Source organism: Vespula pensylvanica, chromosome 1, assembly GCF_014466175.1.
Source record: "Vespula pensylvanica isolate Volc-1 chromosome 1, ASM1446617v1, whole genome shotgun sequence".
Taxonomy (NCBI): domain Eukaryota; kingdom Metazoa; phylum Arthropoda; class Insecta; order Hymenoptera; family Vespidae; genus Vespula; species Vespula pensylvanica.
This window is the reverse complement of record NC_057685.1, coordinates 4,223,002-4,248,212: the sequence shown is the minus strand read 5'-3', so window position 1 is coordinate 4,248,212 and position 25,211 is coordinate 4,223,002. Positions and strand designations below refer to the sequence as shown.

Genomic DNA, 25,211 nt, shown 5'->3' with positions numbered 1-25,211 from the left:
CCATATATATGTATGTGTATATATATATATATAGATATATAGATATATACATATACATACATACGATATTCCTGCCGGATAGATGATACTTCATCAAATCTATTGGACATGATGAACGTACGATCGATCAAATTATCCGTAAAAATGTGTGTAAAAGCATGTACATGGAAAGTTCTATTCGTATCCATTCGTACAGTGACGACGACTCACGATCGGAAAGATGATAAAAATGAAAGAAAGGAAAAAAAAATGGATTGATTAAAATGGGACACCCTCTACATGTACATATACATATATGTAACACGTTCTACCGTCTCTTTCTCCCTCTCTCTCTCTCTCTCTCTCTCTCTCTCTCTCTCTCTCTCTCTCTCTCTCTCTCTCTCTCTCTCTCTCTCTCTCTCTCTCTAGTCTTCTACAATTTATAGTTACGACCCTTTAATCGTAAATTATGATCGAAGTTCCCTTACAAATATAGCAATGTGTGCATACCCACACCTTCTAATAATCCTTTCTCATTAATCGCTTTAATCGATAGGATCTTTGTCTCGGTAGTAGGTTCCCTCGATTTGTTACATTGTACAGCAGATCAAATCGAAGGTATTTACATGTCTATCAAAGAGAGATATTACCTTCCCCCGCCCAACTAACCTCATCCCCCTACCTTACCCCACCGTTCCCATTTTCCAAGATCTACCGACTACTCAGACGACTCGCGTTAAAGTGACACTTCGCGTTAGTTATAAAATATATACACATGTACTATTTACGATATAGGCTATCGTTGTTAGTTCGATTATAATTCATTGGACACTTATACGATATCGTCGAGTATAGTTTCGACATAAAACCACATATTGACAGCTCGTTACAAATAGACAAACGCGAGTTTCGTCTTATAAGATAAACTCGAAGACGAATACAAAATTGCACGAAAAAAAAAAAGGAAAAAAAGAGGCGAAAAAGAGAAAGAAAAAAAAATTTACGATCTTCTTATCTACGGGGTGTGTCGAACGAAGAATAAAATCATGCGTTTCTATGAAAACAATACACGCTCATACGAAGATAAAGATAAAATATATTTTTATTCGAAATATCTAGAATTAAAAGGATTAACAATATTTCGTCGGGGATCATTTAAAGATATAAAATTTTCTTTGATCTTATACGCGTGTATCACCCTATACATCGACGTGGAACTGCTCCTGAACACGAATGCGCTACGTAGAGAGCGCGTGGGCGCTGACCGGTAAGGTGCTCTTACGACACACCGTTCCTAGAGTATATACGCGCCTTCGTAAATACCAACTTGCACGAAGCCAAGTTGTCGATTCTCTCTAAAAGTAATATCACATTTATACGATTTTTCGAAATTATAGCCAACAAATTACGAGGATGAACCTTTTCTTATATTCAACGAAACGACAATTTGTGAAAATGGCGTTTTTTTTTCTTCTTCTCCCTCGCTGAATAAATTATTTCCATACAAAAGTACTTAGTTAAAGATTGGCTGGAGATGATACGTGGTCATTTTCATTAGTCCGAGTTCTTAGAAAGGACAATGCTCAGGAAATTAGGGGTATTAGACGAGGACGTACAGTGTTATATACGGGGCTTATCATATCTCATTTCTATAGTCTCCTAATTGCCCTGCGGTTTGTACCACCAAAGAATTCTCGTAAAGAGCTAACAGGTTTATTTTGGGGAACGCACCCTTTGTCAAACGTAGTAGAGAGAAAGAGAAAGAAAGAGAAATACAAACAAATATATATAAACACCCACACACATATTATATATACGTATACATATATACATATATCGTTTTTTCATTGTTTGAATCTACAAACATGATAGGACAGAAACAAACCCTCATAACTTAACCAATCGAATAGAAATAAAAAAGAAATACGAGTGAAAATGGTCGTTAAACGTGCACGCTATGTCGTGCGCATAATAAAAGAGGATGCTTTAGTGAAATCCGAGAGCTCGCGCTCAGGTACACGATTTATCTCTCTCTTTCTCTCTCTCTCTCTCTCTCTCTCTCTCTCTCTCTCTCTCTCTCTCTCTCTCTCTCTTTCTTCCCCTTCGTACAACCTCGAGATCCTTTTTTTGAGATATCCTTCACTTCTTCTTCTTCTTCGCCGGCCAACCAACTAGCCAGCCAACAAACTAACCAACCAACCAACCAACCAACCAACCAACCAACCAACCAACCAACCAACCAACCAACCAACCAACCAACCAACCAACCAACCAACCAACCAAACAACCAACCAACCAACCAACCAACCAACCAATCAATCAACCAACCAACCAACCAACCAACCAACCAACCAACCAACCAACCAACCAACCAACCAACCAACCAACCAACCAATCAACCAACCAACCAACCAACCAACCAACCAACCAAACAACCAACCAACCAGTCAGCGAAGAATTCAACCACCTTGAAAAGAATTTATAAGCCGTAAAAGGAGAGGCTTTCTTCGCGTCCTCCTTTTTCGAAATTGAAAGTTACAGTTCGCGTCACGAGGCATGTTAAAGAAAGAAAGATAAGAAATTATAGCGTATAAATAATTAGTACATATTACGAGCGTGCTAATAATTAGAAAACAAATGGTAAATAGAAAAGCTGTTATTTTCTTTTCTTTTCTTTTTCTTTTACAAAATGTGCACTTTCTCTTTCTTTCTCTCATAGAAAATCTCTGAATTTCGATGGTCGATTACGATTAATAAAGAACGTTTATCGATGATACAAATTGACAAAAATGGACATTTTTAATCCTTCTTTATCAAAAATATTCTCAAAGTGGTAAATGCCATGTTATAATATTAAAATACGAGATATGATTTTCACATTTCATTAGGAGAGTTAATTAAGAATGATTCGCATAAAAATTAGATATCGGTTTTCAAAACTAGGTCTTGATACATAAAAGTTGAGAAAGTCATGTTTTTATAGTCGTTTTCTTTATATCTTTTATATTATTTATAATGTATATGAAAAGATTTCTTTACATAAATCCGACTATATATATATATATGTATATACATACATACATACATACATACATACATACATACATACATACATACATATTACAGATAGTCCAAATGTCACGTTTGGTATAACCGCTGGGTAGATTTTTTGTTCATCCTAAAATCCTCGCTCCTCTTTTATCCACTCGCTAGAGAAATAAGAAGAATCGTGGTCTCTCTCCTCTTCTTTATATGCAACCGGCCTAACTCATCCTCTCTCTCTCTCTCTCTCTCTCTCTCTCTCTCTCTCTCTCTCTCTCTCTCTCTCTTTCTCTCTTTACTCCGTTGAATACAGTATTATTCAGCAAAACGTGCTCTCCTAGTTTTTCAAAGAGAACCAATCCGAACGCCGCACAGTTGGAAGAACTACGGAAAGAGAGAGATAGCGAAAAAGGAGAAAGAGAAAGAGAGAGAAAAGAGAGAGGAAAGAGAGAGAGAGAGAGAGAGAGAAAACGTTAACATACGACCGTTTTATAAACCGAGCATTGCCCGATGCAAGTTCGTCAAAACTCCCTTGGTGCTCTCTAACTGTTCATGTATAAACTAAAGTACGTGAGAGAGTATAAAAGGATTCCTGGGAGTTGGCTTTTGTCTTTGCGCGGAACTATAACGAAATATCAGGCCATTGAACCGTTTCGGTATCGAGAAAAAAGAACAGGAAGGAAACATAGTGAAACTTCGTCTCGTTTCCCTTTTCTTTCCCCTATATATTATCTTCGAAGGAACGCAGTCAACGGAATGGAAAACTTTTCGCATTTCCTTTCCGTTGATTCTATTCGAATATTAACCGCCGAGTGTATGGAGAAAGAAAAAGAAAAGAAAAAAAAAAAAGAGAGACAAAAGAACGCGAATAATTAGTATTTTCCTAGAAAAGAAGGCAAAGAAAGAGGCTTTGTCCTAATGGAAATAATGTTGAAGTTCATTCTGGAAGGCGTATGGAAAAAGTGAACGACTATGTGGCCTCGTGTGTGTTTCATCCCTCGTAAAAAAGAAAAAGAGCAAGAATAAAAATGGCGGACTTGGCGGAACGGAGAAGAGAAAAATAGAGGAACGTAATAGAGAAAAATTTCAACGCTGGAGTTGATACCGCTCATCATTATACATACATATTATATTTGATAACGTTCGTGAACGAGTTTAATGCGACGATCAACGAACGGCTACGACTACGACTACGACTACGACTACGACTACGGCTACGACTACGACTACGGACTACGATGAAGATGACTAGATGAGGATAAAGAGGAAAAGGAGGAGAAGGGAGAGAAGGAAGTTATAGGAACAAACTATTAAGAGTCGTTTGGTGCGGTAATCAACGTTTCGAAGCAAGTCGAGTCCGGTTGGTTAGTGGTAATCGTCTTGGTACTACATAACGTATGTATGAATGTATTCTCGTAAAATCAATGTACATATACTATATATATATATATATATATATATATATATATATATATGCGAACACACACACGCGCGCGCGTGCAAAGAGAGAAGAAACATTAGATGTCCTTCCTTCTCTAACTCTCCTGTCGAGATATTATCAGACGTAAAAGCGCAATCTGGAACTGGCAGAGGAAAGCGTCGATATGTCGTCGCTAAGGTGCCAGAGATATCTTTTCCCATCTATACATATAACGACGATAAAAGCGCAAAACGATGAGGAGGACGAGAAGAGAGAAAGAAAGAGAGGAGACTAACGGATTCTGCTTGTCGTCGCATCGTTTTCTTCCACGAGAAAACGGTCCTACATCTTTCTTTCTATAGGATCAGTTTTACAGGATAATTATTGCCATGATGAAATCAATAAAATAATTAAACGATAACTTCAAACGAAAAAAAAAAAATAAATAAATAAAAAAATAAATAAATAAAATCACTTTACCGGTATTGCTTTTCACATATCCGAAGGTGGACCAAAAATCAAGCGTTATATATACCAGATGGTTTCCTTCGAAACCGTTAGAGATAACGACGCGAATTTTTCTTTCCGAGATATCGAAAACATTTCATTTCTCTACCAATATAACTTACAGAACTTGAATAATGAACTTCCATCTTCTTTAATTAAAGAAAAAAGAAATAAAAAATCTGAATCGATATCTCTGATAAATCTAATGAAAACAGCTCGTAACACTTTATTTGGGCCACCTTATATATATATATATATATATATATATATATATAAACACATACACATACACACATCTCTTGCTTTTCCCGTCTCTCGATCACGTCCTGCCCCTCCTGTAACTGTCTTTAATGAATCTTTAATACGAGTAGTACGAGAGAGAAAAGAGAGAGGAGAGAGAAAGAGAGAAAGAGATGACTGCAAGACACCGGCGCACGAGGTTTATGAGAGCACAATGGCCCCACCCCCACCACCCCGTCGAAGCTCCGTCAATTTATGACCGCTTTTATCGAGGCCACTGCACTGCCTTCGTTTATTCGAGCGGGAAGAAGAACCGTAGGGATGCTGTGCCGCGAGAGATGACGACGCGTTGTATATATCCCAGACCCCGCATCGCGCCAATTGGAAACACACCCTGACTCAACCCCTCGTCGTCACCACGTAACCTCTCCTCTCTCTTTCCCTGCCTCACTCTCTCTCTCTCTCTCTCTTTCTCTTTCTGTCCAGTTCTACAGCTCAGTCTCTTTCTCTCTCTCTCTCTCTTTCTCTGCATCAATAATAGCCAGCCTATGTGCAGTGTCTCTCAACTCGATTCCGTTCATCGTTGCATCAAACAAAACACAATCGAATCAACGATGTTTAACGTTCGTCTTTTAAAAAGTAACAATGTCCGAGAATGCAATGATCACACGCATGCGTCTCTTCAGGTCTGCTGCTGCTGCGTTGTGTGTGTGTGTGTGTGTGTGGTGCACGCATTGCGATCGAACGGAGAAATGATTTCGTAATGTTTATTATTATCGTATCGATTATGAAATAACGTATCGTTCCTTCCTTGTTGTATTGGTTATAAATGATATATAATATATGTATATATATATATATAAAGAGAAAAAGAGAGGGAGAGAGGGAGGGAGGATTCATTATACGTAGCACTTCCATTCACGCCTTATCAAGAACGTGTGTATGGAAATAACGAATGAAAACATAGAAGCGCGCGCGTACGTGTTTATAAATTACATAAAGCTTTCGAATAAGCTACTAAGTAGTAGTATCATCTCGTGGTATTAAAAGTCGAACGTAATTTTCAAGTGAGATAAAGCGAATAATGGCTCTTCTTTGGCCGTTAGAACGATCGAGATTAAGTATGTAGTTAGTTAGAGAGTGGACCGGTGAAGTATTATACCGTTGCACGTACGTACGTTTGTACGTACGTACATACGTATATATATATATATATATATATATATATATATATATATACTTACCTACATATATATACACATCATACATATATACATACATATATATATATATATAGATACATACTCGTTAGAAATGCCACTTAAAAACTTTAGATTTCTCTCGGCTAACCGACGACCTTCGGTGAACGAAGAGTGCTTTGCTCTTTCGATCACGTCCTACGCGAACGCAACAAAGAGCGCCTAGGTATAATCGAGAAACGTTTTTGAGAGGAAATCTTTATATGTGTTTGTACGTGTGTACTACTCTTCTATCGTCCGACGAGCATCATTTCGATCCAGTATTGACGATCTAACGCGGTTCTTTTTTCCCGGATAAAAACGAGAAAGCCGCAAATGGAGTCTGGAGCAAAAATGTTGTCTCTAGTATTGGTGGATGAAAGAAGCAAAAAAGAAAACAAAAATACAATCGAATCGCGACACTCGCCAAGTCACGAAGTGTGTATGTGTGATGGGAGGGAAGTTAAGCGTCCTCCTCCGCGAACGTAATCTCCCTCGTTAAGAGATTAGTAAACAGAAAATCGCGGAACGGCATCGTAAATATTTGTCTACCACTGCGTCGAGACGATCGCAAACAGGGAAAGCGAGTATAAAAAGTGAGGGTAGGAAGGTTAAAAGAGAAAAAAAAGGAGAGAGAGAGAGAGAGAAATTCGTTATACCAAATGTGTTACTTTTTTCCTCAATTGAATTTTACGATCGACGATGAGATTCGATCGAAATTTCGCTCTATTTTCTTATTAAATTCGATATTCAGTTTCTCACGGTTTCGTACACAATGTATTCATATACATACATACGTACGTACGTACGTACGTACATAGAACGTAGCTGCATACATAGATACATATATCACGCATCATCGCGTGTCACTCCTTTACACTCTTAGCAAGACGCCTTTTCTCGCCTTCTTCTCGCATCAAAAGAGCTATCCGACGCGATCGAAGCGAGAGCGAAAGAGAAAGAGGGAGAAAGAAAAAGGAAAAGAAACAAAAAAGAAAACACGAGTATATATATAAAGCGCATGAAACGTATCGGTAAATCAGTAATATAGGATGTTTTCGAAAGACGAACAACGTGAAAATGAAGATTTTCTATAATTATAATAAACGCATTTTGAAGAGAATATAACGATATTTCTTTTTTTACCTCGTAAGACGAATGTCAACAAAGCCAACGGAACGGTGAATGTATGCGGCTCCATCGGGCACGGCGGGTGTCACAGACTCCGACGCGTGTAAAATCTCTCCTCCTCTTCTCTCTTTTCCACCCCGTTGTACTTTCTTTCACGCAATCTCTCCACATTCACACGATTGCCCCGTCCTGTCGATTGCGGTACACATTTCTCGTTAGAACGAGTGGACTCATCGTCCAACGCGTGTCAAAATCACAAATCTCGCGATATTAAACCTCACCATTGTCGCAAGACGAACGACGATCCGCTTCTGGCACGATCACGGCGGAACATGGCTAACGGACGTCCGTATACCTCCGCATTGTCTCGAGTCCACGGACGATCTGACCTAGCCGACGCCATTTTGTCGGGCGAACCGCGATCGAAGCGCCATGTGCCGGCACGCCACGAACGATGCGATCGTACTGTTCCATGAGCCGCTGTTAAATTTGAATTCTTATTTATGCTTTTTTGAAGAATGAAATTTTGTTGTAATCGAATTATTTTCTTACTTGAACTTTCTCGATGATGTTCCTGTGAACATTGACTATTTATATATATTACTACTTATCCCTTGTTTCGTTGAAACAGCACATTTATGCTCCTGCAATATCAAAATACAATAAATTGAAAAGGAAATTTTCTTACGATCATAATTTTGAGATTTATGAATAAAACAGGTATGTTACTCCGTCTAACATCGATAAGCAAACTATTATTTAAGGAAAATTATTTTTATATATCTTATATAAATAACACTGAAATGCGTAGATGGCTGTTGAGTTGCGTTCGAATTGCTTCAGATGTATGAGACCTTCATGGCTACCGTAAGCGTCTTATAGTAATCTTAGGTTATGTTCGTTGCGTCGAGAGAAATAAGACAAATAAACGTTTATGTTGTCGTATCGTTTGATTTTATTTTTTTAAAGAAATACACGGTGAGTCGTGCTGCGAAAATATATTTTACGATAATGAATTTATCTCAAAGTTATTGTATATGTTATACTAAGCATCGTTATACAATGTTTCCAAATTTCGTTTCTTTCTGACTGTAATGACGTGTATAAAAAATAAGTACACGTTATACCAATTGACTTTGATTAATTGTATTTTTAACGAAATAACGGTAGTTTAACAGGATTAATAATTTTATTAAAGGTATCATAACTTACTAAAATGTCAGGAGGAATGTTATATGGAGGAGATGAAATTGGAGCCTTGGTATTTGACTTAGGACATCATTCTTTGCGAGTTGGATATGCTCAGGAGGATACGCCAAAGGCTGAAATACCAGCAGTTGTGGGTATAGGAGAAGATGCAAATAATACAGCTACCAAAACTGAACCTATGGACATTGATGATAAAAAACCAGATAGCAATATTACTCAATCAGGGACCAAGTATTACATCGATACAACGATTCTTCATGTCCCACGTAAAAATATGGAAGTTGTAAGCTACATGAAGGATGGTATGATCGAAGATTGGGATCATTTTGAAAAAGTAATATTGTCTTCTGTTACCATATATTATTTCATATGCATATGAAATTATTTAATTTTAAGTCGATTATTTACTATTTAGGTATTGGATTATACATATTCTAAGGTTATTCAGTCCGATGCGGAATATCATCCGGTATTATTTTCTGAATCTCCATGGAATGTGCGTAGTAAAAGAGAAAAATTAACTGAATTAATGTTTGAAAAATATAATGTACCAGCATATTTTCTTGTAAAAAATGCTGTATTAGCTGCATTTGCAAATGGTAGAGCAACTGGCATCGTTGTTGATAGTGGTGCAACTCATACTTCTGCTGTACCTGTACAAGATGGCTTTGTATTAACACAAGCTATTGTAAAATCTCCTCTTGGTGGAGATTATATAAGCATGCAATGTAGACAATTTTTGCAGGTATAAAAATCCTTTTATTCTTTCTGAATATTATCATTTATGAAAAAGAAATGACTTCTCATTAAATTGAAAATAGGACAATGACATTGATTTGTCTCCCTCTTACATGGTGGGTAGTAAAGAAGTAGTAAAAGATCATGATAAACCACGATGGGTGAAAAAGAAGGGCTTACCTGAAGTTACTAAATCCTGGCATAATTATATGGTAAAAAAACTTATTCAGGATTTTCAAGCTACTGTATTACAAGTTTCAGAAACACCATATGATGAAAAAATAGTCTCTACAATACCCTCTGTTCAATACGAATTTCCCACTGGTTATCATCAGGTAATTTTCTGAAATAAAATGATTCATTATTAAAACAGTTATAATGAATTATGTGATATCTTAGGATTTTGGAAGTGAACGATTTCGCATACCAGAAGCATTATTTGATCCTAGTATGGTTCAAATGCGTGGTGGAATGGTTGGCAATACTATGTTAGGTGTAGGTCATATTGTTACGACTAGTGTTGGTATGTGCGATGTAGATGTAAGACCAGCACTTTATGGTAGCGTAGTTGTTACTGGTGGTAATTCATTCATACAGGTAAAATTGTCTTTATTAGTAGATCATTAGGAAAAAAGCTCTTTGCATGATTTAATGTGAACTGTGTTTCGTCAAGGGTTTCCCCGAGCGTCTTAATAGAGATCTATCTATGAGAATACCATCCAGTATGAGATTGAAATTAATAAGTGCAAATGGTTGTGCAGAACGAAGATTTGGGGCATGGATTGGTGGTTCAATATTAGCTTCGATAGGTACTTTTCAACAAATGTGGATATCCAGTCAAGAATACGAAGAAAGTGGTAAAAATCAAGTGGAAAGAAAATGTCCTTGAATTTGTATTACATGTAATTACTCATTTTTTCATAAAGTTGTATTTGTACAGTACATTTTGCACAATTAATCCTAGCCATTGGTTAAAGATGTAAAAACAATGAAAATAGAGTTACTTCTTTTATTTATAACATACACGGTGCATGTGCGAGAATTTTATAAATTTTAATGTATACAAAGTATATTAAAGTTTTTATAAAGACCTACCTTAAAAGGCTGTGTGGTTTGCAATTAAATAGTATTTTCTACTTCACAGTATTTTTGCCTTTGTACTTTCTTTAAACATGAAAGAGTCTGCATCTTGATCAAAGTCAATTTTTATAATGAAGTGTAATTATTCTTTTGCATATACCCTGTATATAAGTACAAGGCAGGTCTGGAAAATGATACTATTAAAAAAACATAGTATTTTTAAGTGGTTGTAGATACCAGGAAATCATTAATCATTCTCAATATTTTTTATTTGAAGTCTCTCATATTGATTTGTTAATTTATTGACTTTCAGAATATAGATTTGAAAAGGATCTTGAAATAAATATGGAATAATTATCAAAACATGTCTGAGAATATAATTTTTCTTATGACCCCTATTAGAGGGTGTATATACCAAATATTTTATTCATGATTAATGATCAAGTATTAATAATGATCACACATAAAAGTAGATCTTTCCATTTATCCTGTTTTAGCTATTCTGCAGAACTATCTTTCTAGAATAAAAAACTATAACAATACTTTTGTGTATAAAGAATTTAACATAAAATTTTATATCAAGTGGTCTATCAAACGATTTAAACAATAGAATATTATTAATAATTTGTTTATGCAATGGATATTGAAGATTATATATCTATAAATAAGAAAGTTTTACAAATAGTTGGATTTTATCCAACAAATAAAGTGCGGAGTTTTTTCTGTATATCGTGTATGTTTCCTATTATTATACCACAAATGATACAAATTTATCAAGACTGGAACGATTTAAGTATAGTCCTAGAAGTCAGGTCTGTATAAAGAGCAAATTTAAATGGATATATTTAAAAGAATTAAATTTTTAAATTAAAAAAATATTTAAAAAATATCAATTAATATCATTGTTATACAGTTCAGTATTATTTATGATATTACTTGGTATGTCAAAAGCACTGGTATGCACTGTAAATAGTTCTAATGTGGAAATTCTTATTAATTTTTTATTAACGGATTTTTGGCAATCTGCAATAAATAATTTATTTTATGGAAACCTAGAAAAATATGCAATGTAAGTAACTAGATACAAATAATTGATCAAAAATAATATTACATAAATGAATAGTGAAAATTATAATTAAATTTAAATTTATATACTTCTCCAGACAAGCTAAAAATATTACAAAAGGATATTTGTTTTTAATATTTAATGTTTTGCTAGTATTTTTCACATTACCATTGATTGATATATTTATTCTGGAGTATAAAGGAATGCTTGGAAATGATTCCAATCATTTTCCTTTTATGGCATTATATCCTGATTCCTTTTATAAATTCCCACTGTATGAGGTAAATTTGAACAAAATAATAATACTAAACGTTATAGGCAACTTTAATAAATGATATGTTTATGAAATTAACAGATTGCTTACATCTCTCAAATAATAGCAACTTCTATTTGTGGTCTTCTTTTACTGGCAATAGACACTTTGATAGCTACAGCTGTAATCCACACATGTGGTCATTTTGTAACATTACAAAAAAGTCTAAACAATTTAAATAAAAGTTGTAACCTGGTATATTCTATATCATTTTAATGTGGTATATTGAAACAAATTACATATATAAAAATTTAGCTTAAATAAGTAATAATTATTTTAGGCGTATCAACTTCGGTATCAGCAAGAAAGCTCGAAAAAAATTATAAAAAATATAAAATATCAATTAATGCGGAATATCAAATATCATCATATAATTCTTCGGTAATTAACATTTCATATAAACTTATACATGCACGTAAATATTGATAAAAAAATTATTATAGATTTTGCGAAATTATGGAAAAAAATTTTAGTTTAATATTATTTTTGCAAACTATGTCTAGTAGTCTGATAATCTGTCTAGTAGGCATACAAGTTAGCACTGTAAGTATAAAAAAATTAATATATTATTTATAAAATATATATACTAATATTTTTACACATATTACAATTATGATACATTTGTAGAGTGGTTTAACAGATGGTACTAAATCAATGAAATATTTTTCCTATTTAATCATGGCACTATCTCAATTGTTATTGTTTTGTTTTCCTGGTGATCAACTGATCTATCAGGTAATAAAAAATGCTTAAAAAAGTATATATTATTTTTACAAGTATCATTATATCATATAACAGAGTTCTATGGTTAGCAAAACTGTATATTCCATTGAGTGGTATCAGACATCTGTCCCAATAAAGTCTGAAGTATGTATGATGATATTACGAAGTCAGAAACCAAGTTACATAACAGCTGGAAAATTTTATGTGATGCATTTAGAAAATTTTAATGCGGTATAAATGTTCAAATACCTTTTTAGTATTCTTATATATGATCATAAAATATTTCTTTATACATACATTATTTAGTTTTGAAATTTAATCATCTAATGAATTTTTGCACAATTTACAGATTTTGAATACTTCTCTTTCATATTTTATGGTTCTTAAGAATTTTAACACATAGGATAGTAATGTATAAAAAGCCTTGTACATAATAACTCACAGGTACTGTTAAATATTACATATATGCTCCCCATCCGAAATACATTTGGCAGAGATTATCTATATTCATAGCTTCTAAAATTAGATGATTAGTTTGTCCTTCAACGCTAAGATTTAAAGCAATATTTTCTAATTTTTTCCCTTGAGAACGAACTAAACCTTTTAAACGTTGTTCAATATTTTTTATATGTTCTACTGCCTAAAAAACAATTTAATTATTTGCGCTTCATAATAATTAGTAATATTTTTATGAAAGAAATACAAATACAAATACCTTTTCATTAGTTTTCTCTCCAGCTTCTCCTACTTGATTTTTATTCCAGCTAACTAATGGATCATATACAAACGGAGTAAGTACACTTAATAACGTACTCGATTGTTGTCTTAAGACTCTCATAGTTATTTGGCAGGCACGTCTAAATGGACCTTCTACTTTTAACGGACCCATAGCATCAACCATATTGTGTGTTAAACGAAAAGGTACTCTTTCTGGCCAATCCAAAAGTTCACCCTAAAAATAGATATTGAAAATATATCTTCGAAAAATTTATCGAATAGAAAGATATGCTATGTTATATACACGACACGATTATTTACCCGATTAAATAAACAACTGAAATCAACGTGAACACAATCACCACATTTGGAGTCAAATAATATGTTTTCTCCGTGACGATCTCCAAGTCCAAGTATATATCCTACCATCGACATTACAGCAGTGGTCCTGATATATGCAGTACGAGCCTCGTACCTATTTAAAATAATGCAATTTCAAGCACTAAACATGAAGAAAATTACAACGAAGTTATAAAAGAAACGAAGCGAAATATAAAAGAAGATAATAGCACTCTACCATCCATAAGGATCGGGAAATGTAAGACGAAACCAATCTCCGAGGACTGGAGGATGACGTGGGAGTAATTTGTTGAGAAATATATATCTCTTCTTTTCTAACGGATCTTTCAAAGCTAAAACCAAAAATGAGATATTCGATTAAAACGTATATAAAAATGTACATACGCATTTTTTTTCGATTACTTACAACATAACAAAGTTTTTAATTCTCTATTTGTAAGAGCTATACCCTTTTCTCTATATAAGTTTATAAGGATAGGACGGAAACCAACTAAGTTTGGTACCCATTCGATAAAACCACACTCTTCATTTAATGGTACAACACTCTGTTAATAATAATAAGAATTGTGAATAATCATTATGCATCATTTTCAAATAATACATTATACTTACATAGGTTCTTATATAAAGTCTTCTCTGCCGTGATTCTGGATCTTTTTGAAGATACTTATTTACAATATCATTAAACTCCATCAGTCTGAAATCTCTTCTTAAATCATCTTTCGGTTTGCACATAAAAAGATATTTTTTACCATCTGATCCTTTCAATTCGATACGGCGTGGTCTTTGAAGAGATTGCATAACAACTACCTTTTCTTCTATTCCCGCTATCTGTACACATTCTCTATGTTCGAATAAATATAAAAAGTATAAATCAATGTTTACATACAATCTTTGCATCTTTACTAATATATAACAGTACATTCTTTTCCTATGTCATATATACTTACGAAGAAAATGGATGATGGAACTCAGTGGAAGTATCTTTAGAAGGTAGAATAAATTGGCGAAATTTCGTTGCTGGGATCATAATCGGACTAAAATCTGTATTTGAAAACATTCGTGGTAAATTTCGTGATAATTGACTAACTGTTGTGTTCATTATTCCCTGTTAATCAATAAATAATATTTTATGTGTGTGTGTGTGTGCGTGTGTTGTTATTATTATTATTTCAAAATTATCATAATATTAAATATACATATATATTCCAATATACGAAACTTACATCAGGTATACTTTTATTAGAGAGTTCAATTAATTTTTCCCAAAGTTTATTAAAATCCTTGATAAGTTTAGTCATTTCTGATGTTTTCAATTGGGAATGATTTAAAATTTCTTGACATCTCCTTTGTCGTGTGGGATATGAAGACTATTTAAAAATGATATAATTTTTATATAAAAGTAAAAATGATTGTTTTGAATAGTAATGTGACTTGTAATATAATTACATTAATAACTGAGGCCATCATCCATAAACAATGTTGTGGATACGCGACGAGTAATTTAACCAAAAGAGTACAGAGTGTTTTTTGAACTTCTACAGATGGATGACAAATTCTAGAAACAAGTTGACTAAATGCTGTAAGCCACATAAATATCGGTAATCTCTCTTGATACGCATCTACAAAATAAATAGAAAAGAATAAACGATGTCTTCGCGTTATTATTTATCTTATTATCAATTATTATCATTACCCATAATTTTAGTCATCTTTAATAAACAATCTTGACGCAATTTATCATTCTCGGTTTGTCCATAATGACTACTACGAGTAGCTACACGTGAAGCGAAGTCTAACCAGATAGTTAACATTTTAGGCATTGACTGATGAATGTATTTGCAACCATACTGAAGTGATTTACCATAATAATTCATCATATGGATTTGTAATTCTCTAAAACAATAACATTTGATAATCTTCAATATATCTATATAAGATGATATTATATTACGATCATTATGTTATCTTACCGTCCTTTTATATCTTTTTCTTCATCAGACATTCTGTCAACAACAGATTCATAATATTGAGCACAAGCAAGTAAGCTTTTTTCCCATGCCCTCCACACTTCAATAGCTTCCTTATAATTACAAATACTAATATCTGTATCTACATTAAGCGTTTCGTCATTATATTTAGCAAAGAGAAGTTTTGCCTAAAAATAATAATACATTATTATACGAAAGAATGAGATATAGTATTTCTTTTAATGTGTATTATTCATTATTTATTTTTTTTTTTTTATAGTGTAAAAACCTTGGCACATTGTTTTCTTTCTTCAACACATTCTCCTGGTGGCATTTGTTTATAAGAAGCAGATGGTTTGAAGCAATTTGAAAAACATCGTTTTAAAGTTGTGAAAGCTTCTTCTTGACATCCTTTTTGCCAATATAATTGAGCTTGCTCTATGTATAGTTCTTGAGGTGGGCAAGAATCACCAGCAGACAAAATGTACATATATGCCTGTTGATGTAAGCCAGCCCTAAAAAAAATAATGTTCGATGTTAAAGAAGAAATATATAATATTTCAACAAAAAAAAAAAAAAAAAAATATATATATATTTGCGCGTATCAAATGAAATATACTTTCTAGCAATTTTTGCACTCTTCAACCAAATTTTGCCAATTTCTCGTTTAAGTTCTAGATTTTCTGTACCAGTCGTTTTAGCCTGTAATTTTACAGCTAAATCTAATGTGGCTCTGCGCATACCAAGAACAAATTCTATTCCGCGTGATGTTCGTATAAGTTGACCACGTTTATCCCATTCTTCAAATATCAATGGAACTTGTTTTACATCAGTCATCATCAAAGAAGCTGCTTTATCGAATTCATTAAGTACATGTAATCTACAAAGAAGGAAAAAAATAATAATAAAAAGAAAAGAATAAAATAAAATGAAAAAATTAAAAGATTTTATTAAAAATCATATTTCTCGAAAGAGAAGAAATTCGACTTACTTCATAATACATGAATACGTTTGTTGATATCCTCCTGGACGTGAAGCAACTTCTAACAGAGACACTAACTTCTTTTTTATAATAGAAAAATCTGGCTTAATGCCTCTCTCAAAATCTTCTAACAACATATCCTTTATATTTTTTTGTGATGCACTATCGAGATGAGTGAATTGAGCAAGTCTCCAGAAAGGTTCATTATCAATCATCAATGGCTCCAGTTCAGGCCTATTATAATAAGAAAAAATATAATAAATCTAGCAATTATATCATGTATCACAATTTTATTACCTGTTGCTTAATACACCCTCTGTAATATTTTTTGCTGTAAAAGGCTGATCAAGACCCAAATAACAATGGACCATACCTTGTAAATATTTAGATTTAAAAACTTCCTTTTGCGCGAGTCTTTCGTAGCATGTAGCTGCATCCTTTAAATTAAAATGGATATCATATAATATGTACGCATGCACGCACTCACGGACATTAAAAATATTTGTTATACCTGTAATTGTCCACTAACTTCATGTGCTAATACCAATTGCTGTAATGTGGGTGTTTGATTTTGAGTCGCTAAAATACCAGAAACTCCATCTGGTTCATCAAGTTGAGCATATATTTTCTATAATAAAAAATATATAAATTATTGCGTGTAACGTAACTCTTTTGATTTGAAAAAATGCAATAATTTAATTACTGCAAGTAATCCTCCTTCTGTTGTTTCTGATAATCCTTTACCACTAGAAGCCATATGTTGTTCCAAGTACATTAAAGCACGATGATATTCATGTGATTGATAGCAGCCTTCTGCTATCACTAATGTATCCAGTTTCGAACAGAACGCTGTAAAATATCAAATAGTGTAATATTATTTAAATTCTGTAAAAATATATACTTGCTGTTATTTAAATCATTCTTACTTTGTACTGATTTAAATTTTTCATCTTGATGTAATCTTCGTTCTCTAAGCCATCGTTGTAGATGATCCAATATTGAAAATACGATCTGAGAACAACGCGTACGTCGAGCTTCATCAGAAATTCGTTTATCATCTATTTTTGTACTATAGTCGTATCGAAGAGGTCGATAGTTGACAAGTTCCGGATCAAGAGTAGGCTGTATTCTAACATTAATTACAGCTTGTATTTCTTCTCTCAATTTGTTATGTATTTCTTCTGTTTCATTTGCAACTATGTAAGCTAATAGAAAAAATATATCCAATTATATATACATATATATGGTATAATAAACAATCACAAATATAAAGATATCACGTGACTCACACACTATATAAGGTAGAGCAAATATCATTGTTTTTATGTCGCGTTTGAATGCTGGTCTACAAGCATGCAACACATTATTTAAAGTTTCATGGTTTAAATTATTTGACATACTACATAGCCAATTATATGCCCACTTTCCCACGGAAGATCCTGCTTCAGAACTATAAGAAATATTTTAATTATTTATTTTATAATTACACAGTTATTTATCACAGATAAAGACGTACCCATAAACAGGATGAGGAAATTCGGTAATGTCGTTTACGACTGTTATTTTATAATGCGATGTTAGAAATGGAATGATTATTTGTTGCGTTGTTAAAGGCAGATTATTCCATAATTCACTGTTTTTACCTTCTGGTCTTATATCATAAGCTTTTAATATCTCCTAAAAATATAATTGAAATTTCCGGATTTAGTAATTATTAAGTATACGTTGTTTAATAATAATTTACATACCTGTATAGCAAGTGAGAAACAATCCATGCTCTGAGTACTTTTTTGCATTTGAAAAGCACGAACATTTTCGAAAAGCATCGCGCAAGCAAATTCTTCGTTCATGTCAAATATAAATTTACTATCTTCCCTGGAAATAATTCTTCGAGGAAGAAGACTTGGTTCAATAGCACCTAATTCTCCAAGGCATTCTCCATATAAGATACGAATATTATCATCCTTTTCTTGACATCCCATAAGTAAAGTATCTAAAAGCTTTGCAAGAGCAAAATTTATTGCCACCGTCTGGTTTCTTTATTTATACAATAATATTATAAAACTAAAAATTAATATACCTCAACAATTAATGGATGTACGTCTGTATCACTTAATATCATTTTATTAAGTTCTATTCTATGTTCTGCTAAAAATTTCTGTAAATATACCAATGCTCTCATACGAACTTCATCCGTTTCGTGAGTAATTCGTTTAAGCCATAATTTCAGATTTTTACCAAATCCACGTGGTCTAAAATTCAGAAAGGGCTTTGAAGAAAAACTGTTTGCTTTTTACTAAGTAGATAAATAAGTATATATCACTTACTGTGCTTCTGAAATATGTTTCTTAACAATAGCTGATATATGACTTGAAACTTTCATATCATCAATAAAAAACAAATCTGATATATAATTTGAAATGTTATTGTTTTCATTAAACAAAAATTCTAACATTTCATTCACGTTTTTAGAATAATTTTCTAATAGTGGTATTATAGAAATGCATATAGTTGGTAATAATGGACCAAGATCTTCCATTGGCATACTAAATAATAAACATTAAAAAATTATTATTTAAATTGCAAATAATTATATCTAATTAATTTTTCATGAATTATTATAAACATACTTGTGAATAAAGGCATCCCATGCATCACATATTATGGGTCCAAAGGTAGGTCTTTTAAATCCTACTGAAACGCGTAGTGTTGCTAAAATTTTATATCTAAGTGGTGCAAGCTGTTCTGCACCCATATATCGCATTAATGTCGCTAATGAAGCCAATGTAGATTTTTGTGTATATTCGTCTGACTTAGGACCAAGATTGACGTCATATTTGACTAATATACCATGTAGTCTCAGTTTTAGGTAAGCGACCTAATGGAAAATAATAAATCATACATGTTATATAAAATAATATTCATTCATTTACTTAATAATATAAAAGTATGGTTACTCACTATTCTTTCATGTGTACTAAAATCTGGTCTTGTAGTCCCATCATAATCTGATATTATACGTAAAAAGCCAATAATTTTTTCAGGCGACTCATGAAATTTTAACATCAAATCTTCAAATATACCCTAGTATCAATATGAAAATAAATATTCATTCACGAAAACACATTTATGAAATATATTCATGAAAGAAAAATGTTAACAATATTACAAAAGTATTTCTTACCACAAAAGAATCTCTTGTTAATTCTGAAATGCTGATTTTAGTCAATTTTGATACATATTTTAAACATTCTATTCCAGTACCCAATGGTAGATTTAGAAATGAATGACTGCAGATATGCTAAATACAATAGAGTAATATACATATGTTTTTTATCAGAAAAGTTATTAAAAAGATTTAAATATTTACGTTATATTTTACATACTGGAAAATTTTCAATCAACATTTGTTTCTCGTCTGTAGACAATAATTCGGCCATGTCTTGTAAAAGACAAATTACTTTTGGTGTTTGAAGTATAAGAGAAAGTAAGTAACATATTGCATAATGACCATCTTTCCTTAGTAATTCACGTGATCCATGATACCCAATGCACTTAGCAACACGATGTATTGAAGTTGCGATATTATAAGAACAATCAAGATAATTACAAACTGCACGTTGCATTATTAACTGTAAAAATATTCATATAAATATTGTAATAAAGATTAAATATATAGAAACTTATATTTTAATGTTATTACCGTGATAAAATATTTTCTATATCTAATGTATAGCATCTTTGGTGTTATATTAAGAAAAGAAGCAATATCTTGATAAACGACTACGGCAGAGGCCACATTTGCAGGTGATGAATTTGGATGAAGTATAGTAACAAAAAGTAAATTCACAATTTTTCTTTCTGTCATATATAATGGAACACTAAAATCATAGTTATAAATTATTATTAATAATAAAATCCTATTACACTTATTGATTTTTATAGGTTCAAATTATATTTAGTTCTATACCATGCAAAGTTTCTTGCAGTTTTGAGTAATGTATTATGTAAACAATAATTGGAAGTATCTAGAGCAATAATTAATGTTTCAACCATGGCATTAATCATAAGATCCACAAATTCTTCTAAATTTGTTGGTACCCTATCTAATAAGCATTCTCCAGTTTTCTTTAATATATTAATTCGAATATTTAATACTTGTCCCACTATTATGGCAAAGTTTGATCTTATTTCTACATTTTCATCTTGCATATAAGGCAACCAAAGCCGTACTATATTATTGCTGCTAAATGATTCTATATGCTTTGTAAAAGGTATAAAGTTTTTCGACATACGCAAACGCACTTTAGGAGATGTCGATTTTAATAACTGGAGGTATTGATTCAACAGTTGATCATGTTGTTTCTCTATAAAACATGATTCTAAATATTCATCTTTCTCAAAATTATCTACAATTTTAGTACAATATTTACATTTTATAGTGTTACTGAGTATTTGTGATAAATCTCTGGAAGAAAAAGATATTTCTTTTAATATATAATAATATTATAATAATATAAGAAAAAATTATATAATACTATTACCTGATTGCATTGAAGCCACCTGATAAAAAACAAACAATGTGGCCTAATGTTATCGCTAAAGCCTCTTGAATTAATTCATTGTTTGAGAATAAAGCAGGCTTTAAAATAAATTCAGATATATCTTCTAATTTTATTTTGGAATTTTTCATTAATGTAGTGATACTGCTGTATATTATAAAAATATATAATTACAAGAACAATGTATATCACGTATTTCTATTTTAAATATATAAATTTATTTCCACATAAAATACTTACTTTATACCTATAATAGCCAGTTGAATTTCATTGTTTATGATAAATGTACGTATTAGATATAATCTATTTTCTTTTTTACCATGTCCACATATAGTCATAAAACATTTTGCTTTCATTTCATTACTAAGAGATTTGAGAGTGTCTATACCTGTTTGATTTATTTCTGCTGTTTCTTTAATATTCTTCATAAACGGCAATGTTAATATGAATTCAATCAAATCTTTGTTAGATTCATTATGGATCATTACACACATTATACTTCTTAAAATAATTTCTTTAATTTCATTTTTACCAAAATTAAGTTCGTATATTAGTTTCTTTAATATAACATTTAGACCATCTTCATATAATATAACATTGATTTTATGTTCAGTAATCCAGTTTTGTAACAAGCAAGAACCATGTAAAATATGTAACATATCACTATATCTATTGGTTTGCATGGCAGCAATTAATTCTTGCTTAAGCAAAAACCATGATTCAATGACTTCTTCTAAATTTACTTTATCAGTTATTGAGTCATTGTATTTGATTTCAAAGAAAATATAACACATAAAAACTGGAATAAACTCCTAAAAATATATATATATATATATATATATATATATATATATATATATATACATACATATACATGTTAAATCCATACTATATTTATAAAATCTATTGTATTTTATAGATAGTTTTACTAACCGGGCAATTATGAAAATATTTGATAAACTTTTTAGCTTCAACAGGAGTACATGATCTTGGTTCTAAAAGTAAATATTCTTTAATTTTCTGACAAATTTCTTTTTTCAATGATTTTAGTGCTTCCACTTCTATTTCAACCACTGATTGTAAAAATAATAATAAATAAGTAACAATGTAAAGTAATAAATAATAATACATATCAAATTATATATATTTAAAGTCAATGAAAACTCACACATGAATTCATGTTCTAAGAGATCAATTATTTCAAAGCACAAAGTAGTAAGATTCGTTGATGCTACTGATTTATGAATAAGTTCTAACAATGTTTTAATATACTGATTGAGAGCTTCAACTGTCAATTGTCCAAAACTTGTCCACGTTGGAATAGTTCTTATAATTTCAGTAGTATAAATAATTAATGTTGATGCATACTTAAAAAACATACATTTTTAGATTAAAATGATGCAAGACATGTATGAATTTATATAAATATTAAATAATGAAAGTTACATACTTGACTTGTCGAATCACAAAGTTCTATCAGTTGTGTAGAAAGTTCTAAGATATTTAATTTTATATCTGGAGCAGATTTTACGAGAGTTTCTATAAAAATATTCCAAAGTTTTTCTTGATCCCATGTAGATATTCCTGATTTATTAATAATCTATATAGTAGAAATTCATATGAACATAAAAATATATAAAAATAAAGAGACTAACTTATTTATTATATGCAATATATTAAGTAAGTTAAAGTACCTCCAATATAGACCTCTGTACAGATGTAATAAAATCAAATTTAATAGCTACTGGGTATGTTGAAAGATCTAAGTCTGGTATACAATTATCAATTGTCATAAAATTATTCAGTATTATTTCATCGTTTTCTTTAGCATGTTCATAAAATCTGGCTAGTTCTGCATGAAAGATAAGTAGAAATAAAAGACAAACTGTATAGTTATATAAATGTAATAAAAATTGTTAATAAATACCTTCTAGTATAGATATATATTTCATGCTTATCTTTGTAAATGTAATACTATGATGTGCCGATAATATTCTAAGCATACATGCTTGTACCTCTATACTCTTTAAAAGAACTTCATTGCTTAATGGATTTCCTATTATATAAAACATAGCTCCAAAAAACCATGTTGTAAATGCTGGAAAAGAAAATGATATAATAAAAACATGGTTAATATATATCAAGTTAATAACACATGTACATTCAATTACCTTCATACTGTACATATAAGTTGTCATCATATGGGATTACATTATAAGGCGGAATTAAAACATTCCTTAAATTCAATGAACTTTTAAGGATTGATTCTAATAAAGAGCATAGAATTTGTTCGGCTGTTACACTTTTGTAATCTGAAAAGATCGTAGTCACTGGACAATGAATAAATTTCCATAATGATTCCGCAACTGCAACACTATAAAATCATCAGTGTAAATACGATAGACCAAATTGATTGTATGATTTGCAAAAGGTTATAAAAATAAAAACTTATTATTATTATTATTATTATTATTATTATTATTGCAAATAATTATAAATATATTGCCTATTGTTCTCCTGATATTCCGGTAAACTATCATCTTCATCCATCGTACGTTATATGTCATTTTTATACACAATAGTAAAGAAATAAGGTTGCAATTTTTGTAAATTGCGTCTAACCATTTTACGTAATTTTAAGATATTGAATTACGTGTTAAGAGTTTCATTATAATATAGTCTATAAATTAATAAATTGACTTATAATTTTAGCAAATTCGATACTTTTGTCGTAAATGAATAAGATTGAACAGGTTCGTTCGTTAGGAATGTTTTTCGCGGTTATTCAAAAATAATCGCACAGTAGCGACATCTCTAACATCATTTATCAAGATCCACTTATAAGCGTATGTATGTATGTATATATATATATATATACACATATACGAAAAATATTTTATTTACGGAATAAACAGATATACGGTATATATTTTCAGATATATTAATAAATTTATAATGTTTCATTATTTTAATACTTTTTTCAATATTTCAATCTGTGTGTTTACGATCAAATATCTATTACAAATGAAATAAAAGAAAGAAAAAATAGTAGTTCTTAAATTTTGTATTTATCAAAGATTGACAGTAACCGAATCTATTTTCCTCTCAAGGAGAATGTATTATACACGAAGTATATAACATGTATATAAACTTTAGCGCGTTTAGAAAGCTTTTACTGTTGACAAGTTTAGGTCACTCGTTGCGAAGCTTAAAACCGTTCTACTTTTAGTCGACAGGAGTACTTAACAGGAGTCTGATGTGAGCATTTTTTATTATCATTATTATTATGTATTTATATATATACTTTTTTTTTAAATAAATTATACCATTTTTTCATAGGTGTAGTCGGACCAATTGTTCATTATGATTATTATTAAGAAGGAAGAAGTTCCCCTTTAGATAGTAATTATTATTATATTACAACACTAAGTGGTACGTGTTCTGATTTTTTTATTACATCCGGTAGAGGGTTCAGTCGATAGAGAAATATTTTCTTCGCGTGGAACTGAGACAAAGGCATATCATCCACGATATAGTAGAAACATTTCTAATAAATATTCTATACTTGAATCTATATCTTTGAATTTTAATCGCTTGCACTTAAGCCGTCTTTTTTCTATTCGACAAATAAGTCTATCATTACTCGTTTTTTTTAAATAATTGCACTTTATACTTCGATTTCAACGTCGTTTTATCTATTATTAATACTATCTACTGCGTTGTAAAATATAGATACGAAACGTTTAATGAATAGTTTTACTTATTCTCTTTCTTGCTAATAGATGAAGAAAGGAAGGAAGGAAGGAAGGAAGGAAGGAAGGAAGGAAAGAAGCAAGGAAGGAAAAGGCGAGAGTTATTTTTCGCGTGTTCAAGCTCTACACACACCGGTAGAAGACTTCGTTCTCTTTGAAATCTTCATCCGTCTCTTGTATAT

The 25,211-nt window shown here is 31.4% G+C and overlaps 3 protein-coding genes and 1 pseudogene across 13 annotated transcripts in view; 2 read left to right on the top strand and 2 right to left on the bottom strand.

Moving 5' to 3' along the window:
• LOC122633800 (neogenin) overlaps positions 1-7,984 on the bottom strand; it is a 29,954-nt gene extending 21,970 nt beyond the window's left edge. For 5 of the 6 annotated variants that reach the window (XM_043822181.1, XM_043822199.1, XM_043822206.1 and 2 more), the window contains exon 1: positions 7,573-7,924. In XM_043822181.1, coding sequence (XP_043678116.1) covers positions 7,573-7,627 — 55 coding nt within the window. In that variant the 5' untranslated portion in view covers positions 7,628-7,924. Of the gene's footprint in view, positions 1-7,572 lie in introns of all 6 variants that reach the window. The other variant, XM_043822172.1, reaches the window with a different exon arrangement.
• On the top strand, positions 7,976-10,609 carry LOC122633877 (actin-like protein 6B). 3 transcript variants are annotated; one of them, XM_043822338.1, is made up of 7 exons: positions 7,976-8,277; positions 8,369-8,424; positions 8,756-9,100; positions 9,182-9,511; positions 9,588-9,839; positions 9,904-10,101; positions 10,178-10,609. In XM_043822338.1, the coding sequence occupies exons 3-7, from the start codon at positions 8,774-8,776 to the stop codon at positions 10,391-10,393; spliced, it is 1,323 nt and encodes a 440-aa protein (XP_043678273.1). In that variant the 5' UTR covers positions 7,976-8,277; positions 8,369-8,424; positions 8,756-8,773; the 3' UTR covers positions 10,394-10,609. The 3 variants fall into 3 exon arrangements, with proteins under 3 accessions (XP_043678273.1, XP_043678255.1, XP_043678266.1); XM_043822320.1 differs by having other exon boundaries at positions 8,369-8,535; XM_043822331.1 differs by lacking the exon at positions 8,369-8,424.
• Positions 10,610-11,220: 611 nt separating this feature from the next.
• LOC122633892 lies at positions 11,221-12,716 on the top strand (annotated as a pseudogene).
• On the bottom strand, positions 11,787-24,083 carry LOC122633787 (serine/threonine-protein kinase ATR). 4 transcript variants are annotated; one of them, XR_006328192.1, is made up of 40 exons: positions 23,784-24,080; positions 23,449-23,651; positions 23,205-23,375; positions 22,972-23,129; positions 22,728-22,877; positions 22,446-22,644; positions 22,211-22,350; positions 21,518-22,089; positions 21,260-21,424; positions 20,686-21,183; positions 20,419-20,596; positions 20,102-20,347; positions 19,900-20,016; positions 19,677-19,799; positions 19,346-19,593; positions 19,043-19,261; positions 18,796-18,967; positions 18,464-18,715; positions 18,232-18,392; positions 18,005-18,165; positions 17,642-17,920; positions 17,419-17,564; positions 17,227-17,343; positions 17,013-17,152; positions 16,725-16,949; positions 16,353-16,613; positions 16,023-16,248; positions 15,737-15,921; positions 15,460-15,659; positions 15,213-15,385; positions 14,990-15,133; positions 14,714-14,871; positions 14,376-14,607; positions 14,170-14,308; positions 13,981-14,095; positions 13,725-13,878; positions 13,402-13,638; positions 13,129-13,326; positions 12,015-12,084; positions 11,787-11,922 (listed from the first exon to the last, which is right to left on the bottom strand). XR_006328192.1 is itself a non-coding variant. In XM_043822140.1 (38 exons), exons 1-38 carry the CDS (start codon positions 23,825-23,827, stop codon positions 13,144-13,146), a joined length of 7,491 nt encoding a protein of 2,496 aa, XP_043678075.1. In that variant the 5' UTR covers positions 23,828-24,080; the 3' UTR covers positions 12,921-13,143. The 4 variants fall into 4 exon arrangements, 2 of the variants coding, with proteins under 2 accessions (XP_043678075.1, XP_043678087.1); XM_043822140.1 differs by lacking the exons at positions 11,787-11,922; positions 12,015-12,084 and having other exon boundaries at positions 12,921-13,326; XM_043822152.1 differs by lacking the exons at positions 11,787-11,922; positions 12,015-12,084; positions 22,728-22,877; ... (2 more) ...; positions 23,449-23,651; positions 23,784-24,080 and having other exon boundaries at positions 12,921-13,326; positions 22,211-22,272; positions 22,446-22,495.
• Between the last annotated feature and the right edge of the window lie 1,128 nt (positions 24,084-25,211).

Coding starts and splice junctions, on each gene's coding strand:
- LOC122633877 (XM_043822331.1), top strand. CDS start 8,774: ATGTCAGGAGGAATGTTATATGGAGGAGATGAAATTGGAGCCTTGGTA. Junction 9,840..9,903: donor TTCCCACTGGTTATCATCAG/GTAATTTTCTGA, acceptor GTGATATCTTAG/GATTTTGGAAGTGAACGATT. Junction 10,102..10,177: donor GTGGTAATTCATTCATACAG/GTAAAATTGTCT, acceptor TGTTTCGTCAAG/GGTTTCCCCGAGCGTCTTAA.
- LOC122633787 (XM_043822140.1), bottom strand. CDS start 23,827: ATGGATGAAGATGATAGTTTACCGGAATATCAGGAGAACAATAG. Junction 21,425..21,517: donor CTGGCTATTATAGGTATAAA/GTAAGTATTTTA, acceptor TATAATATACAG/CAGTATCACTACATTAATGA. Junction 14,309..14,375: donor GACTTTATATAAGAACCTAT/GTAAGTATAATG, acceptor TATTATTAACAG/AGTGTTGTACCATTAAATGA.